General features: G+C 45.5%; 1 protein-coding gene across 1 annotated transcript; it reads right to left on the bottom strand.

The window, feature by feature from the left end:
- Positions 1-3,171: 3,171 nt before the first annotated feature.
- AHSA1 (activator of HSP90 ATPase activity 1) lies at positions 3,172-9,323 on the bottom strand. Its single transcript, XM_059850065.1, has 9 exons — positions 9,103-9,323; positions 8,561-8,751; positions 8,295-8,377; positions 7,518-7,635; positions 5,835-5,923; positions 5,372-5,506; positions 4,522-4,623; positions 3,935-3,986; positions 3,172-3,513 (listed from the first exon to the last, which is right to left on the bottom strand). Exons 1-9 carry the CDS (start codon positions 9,180-9,182, stop codon positions 3,341-3,343), a joined length of 1,023 nt encoding a protein of 340 aa, XP_059706048.1. The 5' UTR covers positions 9,183-9,323; the 3' UTR covers positions 3,172-3,340.
- Positions 9,324-9,457: the final 134 nt, after the last annotated feature.

The raw sequence follows: 9,457 nt of genomic DNA, 5'->3' as shown, positions 1-9,457 counted from the left end.
AGGGCTCCAGCTCCAGGAATCCGCTTCTTAGAAAGCACACCAAAAGCCCAGCTGGGCCCAGAAGGATCTCTGGAAGGAGAAAAGAGAATGATAATGCCAGAAGAGTTTAGCCAAAGCCTGTGCAGCAGGCCTGACCTGGTATTAACCTAGGAAAGAGCATGGTGTGGTTGTGGTCTGTGGATCTTAAGTTAAAACTGTAGTTCTAGAGAAGAAACAAACCTTTCAGACACCCTGTTCTGGCCTGTGAAGGGACACGCCTCACTGTGTAGCTACATTGGTCTTCTGTGCTGGTGGCACACCTCTGGAGCAAAAGACCAGAAAAAAACCCAAACCCCAGCACACTGCAGGTTTTCAGCTGTAGTCCTGCTGACCTCACTTTTCCACTTGGTCAAGATAATTTTTGATTCTAGACTTGTCTCCTAAACTTGTCTTTTACAGCACCAGTGGTAATGTAATTTTTTTTAAACTTTTAAGTTGCCAAGTACATTATCTTCTATACCAAAATGTACTGGATTCATTACAGGTTTATTAGGCCTTCCCTTATGTACTAATAAAACTATTATATAGAGCATTGCCTACCGTCTTAAAAAAGTTCAAAGACCCCTTTTGGTTTATGGTTTGATGGTTGCTTCTTACTCATCTCTATGTGCCTCATAACAGCTTAGTCAGTGAGGATCCACCTGTGAAAAATCCACTTCTGTTTTCTGGTTTTTTAACCTTTGTTTTCTTTAATTTACAGGACTTTCCCCTGTCAGATTCTTAAAGAGCCTTTAGACCAGAGTATACTGAACCTTGCTTTTTTTTCCCTAATCTTATACATCCCTCCCTTCCCCAAATAGCTGAAGGACCACTAAACTGTGACTGTTTTCCAATACTTCAAGTAAAGCAGAGGTCTGGGGTTTCTCATTAGCATTGTGCAGCTGCACTGGAGGTCAGCTGTAGCTGCAGGAGTGTGTGTCTGCTGGCAGCAGGCAGATGCAGTGCAGCGACCTTCTCTAGCATGACTTAAGGCTCAGATCTCCTTCACCAAGTAAATGTCTGAAATGGTGTAAGGCCTCAATTACCATTGCTGTGCCCTGATAGAGCTGGCACAGCCTGGCACGTTCTGCCTGAGTGCACAGCCTGGCACAGCCTTAGCACAAGCTTTCCTTCACTGCCGGGTTAGTCCAAGAGATTCACGTGTGAACAGCAGCCAAGGCATGGCTACATTACACAGCCTGTTCTGCTGCTGAGGGGATGGTGATTTCCAGCCTGCAGGGCAGGGAGCCAGCTGGGGAAGCACCAGCATAACCCAGGGTAGTCAGTTTTGCTGGAGGAGCCCTCAAATGGCCTCCGAGCAAAGCCCCGAGGCCATGAGCCCCATGCATGTGGGTTGCTGGCCGAGGCCAAAGCGTGCCCTATTAGAGTAGCAGCAGGATGCCTGAAGTAAACCCTGCTTGTGATGAAAGGAAGGCAATTAAAATTCCACTTCAGTTGCCTTCCTGTCCCACTTCCTAACCTTCCAGCAGCAGGTGATTAGCAGGGCCTGCCTTCTGCTGCCCTGGCCCAGCTGTGGCAGCAGAGCCTGCAGCAGGCGAGCACTGCTGCCGCAGCATAGCTGCCGAAGCACAGCAAAGTCACCGCAACTCAGCTGTCACCTTTGCCTCAAGCTGACTTAGAACAAGCTCAATTTTTTTTGGTTTTTAAATAATTTTGCTCTTCTTTTACCAAATTTTTGGCCGTGAACTCACTTGCTAGCCCTTCTGTTTAAGGTTTCCCACGTTGCTGTCCAGTATTTCCCAAAGAGAAAACCAAGCATACAGGCTGTACAGTGGGATCAGCGTGCTCCATCATGTTACCCCCCCCCTCCCCGCAGCCTACAGGGTGCATACAGTGGTTCATCTGTGCACAAAAATCCTGGCAGAACACCTGCATCCATTTTCCCAGCCAGCCAGTGCTTTAGGGAAGACAACCCTGTATGGCACAGGGAAGCTCTACCATACCTACAGCTGCCTCTTTGTACAACTTGCTTTGTTCTCACAGGTCAGCTCAGGGATGAGTACACACTACAGAATTTTGTTCATGCTGCATTCTTGATGTCTGTCTGTACACCCTTTATGATGATTTTTTCATACTTCAGCACTGTGGAGTAGTGAGAACAGGCAGACTGCTCTTTATAGTTTAAAAGGAGACTCCAACAACTATATTCAGGGGTTTTTTAAAACAGACACTGAAGTTTTTTTTCTTGTCTCCTCTCTTGAAGGCAACAGTTACCACATAAAATTCAGATTTTAAAAAATAATTTAAAAAAACCTCAAGAAAAATCCCCAAACCAGTAAATTTCACCCAGTAACATTACTCTCTTCTAGCTTACTAGAGGAGCTCTGCAGAGAACTCTAGGAAAAAATGAAGTATACAAGAGAAGCTCATGCTTGAAAAAGAAAACCAAGCCCTTCTCTCACCCTTAACGTTAAGCAGGTTGACACTTCTGATCAGTCAGACTTTCACCCCTCCTATAAACAAGTTTATTGCTTTTGAAGACAGCTCCAGGAGCTAACATATTAACAGGTGAGAACAAGCATTTTTTTTCTTCCCCACCAGTTCAGCTATTGCTTCAAATATGATGAGCAAAAAGTAATGCACCCCATAGACTCTAAATGGAGGTGGGATTTATTTCTGAAAAAACAGTTTGCTTCGGCCTGAAGCTCTTGGAGAAAGCTGGCCCTGGGCCCCACAACCTTCTAGAACCATTCTGTGGGCAGGAGTTTCCCTACACTGGTTTGCATGATTGTTGTTCTTGTAGAGCAGACTAGTGGAAGTATAAGAAATGACTGCATTGAAGGGGATGCAAAGGAGAGGAACAGTTTGAACAGGATCACAAATCCCTTCAAAAATGGGAAGGGTTTGAAACATTTACTACCGGCAGATCAAAAGCAGAGGGAAAATGAGCAGCTGCTCAGACTAAAAACTGCATCAAGCTCATGCTGTCTACTCCCCCAGAAGTGAGGAGTAAATCACGTTGGCATCAGCAATCCTCATTGATCGGTGTTTTTCTAGACAGATCCCTCCCTCAGCCTATCGCCCAACCCTTTGAAATCAAGCCAATCCGAGGACACGAATTCCACAGTGTTTTTTTAAGTTAGGTTTATTTAGCAATAGAAGTATGTACATGTAAGAGAATCCCCTGCAGCACAAGACATGCACAAAGCAGTGAGGGACTGAAAGTGGTGCTGCTCCATGGCCTTCCTCATCACCTGTCATCCCACTTAACTCAGCGGCAGGGCCAAGATTAGAAAGGAACAGGCGAGAATTTTATCAGTCCATGTGGCAGAGTCTTCAGACAGCCTCTCAGCAACCGGTATTAAAACAAGCGAGCACCGTAACCAAATGTCTGTTTAATGCCCTCGAAGTAGTAGCGCTGCCAGCCTTGCTTTGTTCTTTCTTCCTCACTGGCAGGAACGCCCTTGCCTTCCAAGCACACCTCTGTCTCGCCACCTTTGTCATTGAAGTTCAAGGTAATGGTTGCAAAGTGCCCTAGAGGAACCAAAGCAGGTCTGTCAGCAGTGTGTAGTACAGTACATACAGGCCCTGGAAGCTGCTCTGCCCCTCCTTTCACAGGGCACCACTTAAAACTCTTTGAGACCCTTCCCAGAGGGTCTGCTTATGGCAGCTGTAGGCCTTCCCTAGAAACACAGCTAGAAAAGAGCTCCCCCTCCCTGCGGTTTGAAGCAGTTGCAGCTACAGCTGCACAAGCATCGACTTCATCCTTCCTACCTGGTCACTGCTCTACACAGTGGCTGAAGATGCAGACGTGATAATGCGGGATAGGAAGCTGGGATAATACTGGAGCAGCTCCCAGAACATCCTGTGCTCCCTGATCAGGAGCCACAATAAAGTGTGGCAAATGGGGCTGGTATCCTTCAAAGACAGGCAAGTCCATTTCTGGACTACTTACCAGCTGGCCAAGATTTAAATCTCCATTTCATAACAAGCTGCTTCTCAGGAACCTTGAAAAGGAAGACAAAGATTGAGTAGTAATTTTTGGAAATCTTACAGTGTAATAGAAAACATCTAGAATTGCATTGATAAGAATGAAGTCTTAGAGATCCCTTGTGAAAAACAGACACACAAAGAGATTTAAGTGTCCTTTTCTTTTCAATACCCTTCTAGAAAGATATGCAGCCCCAAACACTGAGACAGAGTCCAGAAGACTGTCCAGAAGACTTTAGTGGCAATTGAGTCAAAGAGAAGAAGGGTCAGTTATTATCTTTAACACTCCTCCGTGCCCTGATAAGTAAAATCACAAAAAGACAGGGCAGATCTATGACTGGAAGCCACATTTTCTCCCCAGACTGAAGTGCCATGCATTAATCCACACTACTAGGAATGCTTCAACAGCCACAGAAATGATAGGTAACTATTGGGCACCAGGTAGAACCCCGCAGTTAGCTAACAAAAGCATTGTAACAGAACTGATAGAAGTTACAGCCTGATAACAGGGCTGCCTCTGAGCAAGATACACCTGAACTGGTTAGTACTTACTAGGTCAACAAACTCTCCTGTGACACTGCCATCCAGCAACTGAAATTTGCCTCCTTTATCAGCCTCCAAGGTGGCTTGTGCGTGGGTGAAAGCTTGGACCATCTGAAAAGAATTCAGGAGCAGATCTGTATTACTTGACATTTTCTTCCTGCAAACTTGTTGCCTAATGCCTCCCACCCAGCTACAAAACTTCTGGAAGAGGAGGTAGGTCAGTAGTGTAAGGTCTTCAGCAAAAGACAAAACCCCTGGCCAGAAAATCAAGTTTTTAACTACTACAGCAGCATTTCACCTCCCAAGGAAAAGAACCTCCAGCTTTCATAGTGCTATGCAGTGCTCTGAGTCACACAGTGGTTTACTTTGTTGATTTCTTAATGAAACCTAATTCTTAGAAATATTCTTTGCTTTTCCATTTTTCTTATCAAAATAGGAAGAACAAAAACTGTGTTTAAATAATGATACAATGCTGCTTTCTCATCCTAAACAATGAAATACCGTGCAGAAAAGTGGAAGCTATTCCCAAAGCATGCTTTTGATACCACCTAACCTGAAAGGAAAAAAACAAACCAGAAGCACACAACTGTAAATCCCAAGTGATCTGGCCACATGCAGTTAGGGATACACCTACAGACAGATGCTGACAGCAGTCTAGAACTTGCTTCTGGTTGGCACTACTCCCCTCTTGTCAGCTGTGTGAAAAAATGCACACACAAGCTTTCAGCAACTACTCTGCAGAACAGCTTTCTTATTCCATTCTCATGGATTGTGAGTGTCCTACAGAACTTCTTAAAAACCTTGTTAGAGAGAGCCTCCTATATGCAAAGAACAACCCTCAGAAGAAGCCAGGCATTACCTCCTGAGTAACGAATACTCGGTAGAGCTCCTCAGGAGATGTTAAGAAGGTGTCCTTCAAACTGATCTTACAGGTAGGGATCTTGACTCCTATGGATTTGGACTGTGGTATGGCAGTACTGCTCCTGGCAGCCGTCTAACAAAACAACAAGGAAAACAAACACACACTTTTTTCACCAAAAAAAAAGTGAACAAATGGTTCACGTTTCCCGGGGGTAAAACCAAGGCTCTTAGTAAAGATGCAATAAGATACAACCATACTTAAATGTAAAAAGCAGATTTATCACTTTGCTTGGAACAAAGATCATGTGCTGCCAATGGAAACAGCCACACCTATTCCAGAGATTGCCAGTTCCTCAAAGTATATATCCTATACACAACACAGGTTGCTGCTCTAAGTCCCAGAATCCAATACAGCATACCTTTCTTCACTGATCCCAAAGCATGTTTGCAGTTTTGTTTACCTTGCGGTCTTCTGCTTTAGGAGCCACCTGAGGTGCTGTTTCCATATGTTCACCGTTCACTGTGGGCAAAATCATGCCCTGGGTGAATTCTGGAAAGACAGGAATGTGCCCATGAAACCGAAAAAAGATCAAGTAAACCTTCTGACTGTACTTTGAAATACACAATCAAAAAGGGCTTCCTGGTTTCCCCCTTGCTCTTGGCTAGCATCCATGACTTAAAACAGTGACTAGAAAAAGTAAACAGACCTCTTTTCACAAGTAATTAATTCTTTCCCTTGCTACTCTCGACCAGAGGCCCTGTCAGAACCTGCCTACAGTAACAATTAGGAACTTTCCTCCTCTTCACAGCCCAGATGTAGCATCTTCCACACACTGCTCTCACATTAAGGTTGGTTAGCCTTAGACTTACGTAGCTTTTTTCCTCTCTCATTCTATAATATAAATTGCAATCACACCTCAAAAACTTTTGCCTTGCTTGCCTAGACACCAAACTAAGCTTTTCCACTTGTATAGCTGCAGTAAACAATAGTAATTTCCAACTCCCTCTTTATCCACACCAGATGCCAGGACTACACATAGAAAGCCAGGCAAGCCTTGCCAGCACCCCGTCCACCAGCACTAACTTTTGTAACTCCATCAGAACCTTTAGCCTCATTGAGAATTACATTTGCTTTTTCTCCAGCTCAGTCACTCCTGCTTTTACCAATTATACAACATTTTGCTCTTTTTTCTTCCTCTTCATCTCTTCAGAGTAGCAAAATTCCATTAGAAAGCAGAATTTTATCATATATGCATAAACCTGTATCCTACAATACTTGGTTCCCACTTATTCTCATTTATTGCAGCCCACAAGATCATACAGATTCTTCTGATTAGCATTCTTATCTTTCACTGGGTGACTGCATCACCCAGCCTGAACACTACAGTGGCTGAAAAAAAGCCAAGAGTACGGAAATTTAATCCTGGAAAAACAGCAATCAGTGGCGGTTTGTACCCAGCATATCTAGGACATGTAATGTAATATAGCTAAATGAATATAAAAAGCAACTGTAGCATTCCCAGCCTGTATTTGAGAGGAAAGCCAAACTCAACCAAAGTGCATTGATTTAACTCCAACTGCTGGACTCAGATTTAACTTGAAAAAAAAAAAAAAATTGATCCAGATGCTGAGACAGCTCATTAAAAGACACCAACAAAACCGGCAGAGCAATTTTCAGACATCAGTTATTCTAAAATCCAAGTAACACTAGATGTCTTTACCAGTGTGGCAAGAAGGAAAAAAAAATACCCCAAAAACAAACTACAAACTGGAGAAGATATCACTTTCCAAGGGAGTAAGCCAACTGAAGGCCAAATTGTGCCACAGGCAGTGACTATATCACTGGGGTGACCAACACATTTTACTGGCTTTCATTTTCTCCACAGCTTCAGGATATGAAAGGCGTTCTCAGTTTTAAAACATTAATTCAAAAATACGCAGTTTATTAGTCTTACCACCAAAACTAATCTTTCTGGGCTGTGCTATGCTGTCTAGAGCCAGAAATGCTTCTTCCCAAAGTTACTGTTATTGCTCTAACACCTTCCTGTTGAGATGGAGAGAGCAACTCCTCTCTTTACTCTCATCTCTTCTTTAGAATTAGTCCGTATGGGTTCCCGTAACACTTCTCCCTCTCAGTTACATACCCGTTTTCAGAGTGCTGATGTAAGTTTTCATTGCATCTCTAATTTTCTTTGCACCCTCTTGCTTCATCAGGGTCTTCAAGCTAGTGTCAGGCTCATCTTTAGCAAGGCTGACAAGGATCTGAACAATAAATACAAGCACTGTTTAACAAGGACATATGTTCACAATTCTTTATTACTCAATTCAACATCACAGACTTTGTCTAAACTTTCATAAACAGCCCTGCAGATTTATTAATCTTTCACTTCACCTCTCTCAGCCTACAGTACTGTACATGTGTGCCTAAATACCTTCTTGTGCTACAGAGCCCTTTGCATGTAGAAGACAGGAATTAATTTGATAAAGATACAACATGATGGAGGAGCGACTCTTTATCAGGGAGTGCAGTGACAGAATGAAAGATTACAGTTTTAACTTGAAAGAGGGTAGATTTAGATTGAAAATTAGAAAGAAATTCTTCACTCTAAGGGTGGTGAGGCACTGGAACAGATTGCCCATAGAGTCTGTGGATACTTCATCCCTGGAGGTGTTCAAAGCAAGGTTGGACGGAGATGTGAGTAACCTGGTCTAGTGGCAGATGTCCCTGCTCATGGCTGAGGTTGGTAATAGATGACCTTTAAAGATCTCATTCAACCCAAATCATTTTTGATTGTGTTAACTTAAGCAGTCTCTAACAGTAAAAAATTCTACACAAATGTTCTAAGAAAGGTAACAGGAAAGGAAATATTAATGCTGTGAGTAGTCCTGTTAGAACACTCCGTGCACCCAGCTTTGCTTACCTCAACTTCATCGATGTCATTTTCATCCGAGAGATTAGGAATCTCCACATAACCTTTGTACTTCACTCCTGTCTTTGAGGTGCCTGCAATTATAATTATATTGTTCAGATCAACCTTTCTTACTCTGGCTGTTGTCAAAGCAGACTTGTATTGTTTCAAAATATGACACTTCCCTTTATTATTATTTCCCAAATGAGATGTGTATCCTTACCCTTGATATTATACATGAATCTGACCTTGAAAAAGGAGGGGTGCATATCACTCACCAGTCCACGCCAGCTTGATAGCCCACTCATAGAAGAAGATAAGTTTCCCTTTGCGGTTGTTAATGGAGGCCTCTCCGTCCAGTTTGCTCACTTCTGTCACCTCACATGTCCCTTCCTCACCCTCCACCCTGACAGGCAGGAGGAGAGCTTTCAGCCGCTCAGTGGACCAGTTGGAGGCATCCCTCTCTGTCCTGCAGGAAAACCGAGCAGGGTGACAATCTGGGACAAGCCATGCTGACAGGGCGTATTAGGACTATCCAGTGCTCCCCAGTCTCGTCTCCCTGCCCGGCTTCAACACAAATACACATAGATTTCTTCCCCAGGCCACCTCTAGGCATTCACCCGACACACCTCGGCTCGGGCACCCCGCCACACACGCACGGAGCCGGGGCCGCCCCGGAGGCTCAGCCCGGACACCCCCGCCCCAGCACCAGTCCGCGAGGAGGGGACGGGAGGCGGCCTCTCTGCCCGCGGCTCCGGCCGTGCAGCCCCCTCCGCGCCGGGGCCTCCCGGGCGGCTCTGGGAGCAGCCGCCCCACTCACCAGTGCCAGTTGTTGACGTTGGTGGCGTCAGCCCGCTGCTCCACGATCCAGCGTGGGTCTCCCTCCCCCCACTTGGCCATCGGGACCGGGATTGCCGCCTCCGCTCCGAGCGCCCGTGGAAGCTGCTAGAACCGCCGCGCCGCCTCCCGCCTTCCGCCCGGCGCGGGCCCTTCCGGCACGCCCCCGCGGCGCGACCCCGGCTTCTTGGTTCCGCCCGGCTAGTTGGTTCCGCCGCGCTGCAGGCTGCTTGGGGCTGGTGCTGGTGCTAGTGCTTGTACTCCCGTCCCCGCCGGCCCACAGCTCCCGGAGTCAGCCCACAGTTCCAAGAGCCCCGATCCCGATTGCCGGCCCAGAC

This window comes from Haemorhous mexicanus, chromosome 6 (genome assembly GCF_027477595.1).
Source record: "Haemorhous mexicanus isolate bHaeMex1 chromosome 6, bHaeMex1.pri, whole genome shotgun sequence".
NCBI classification, from domain to species: domain Eukaryota; kingdom Metazoa; phylum Chordata; class Aves; order Passeriformes; family Fringillidae; genus Haemorhous; species Haemorhous mexicanus.
This window is presented reverse-complemented; position numbering and strand designations above follow the sequence as displayed.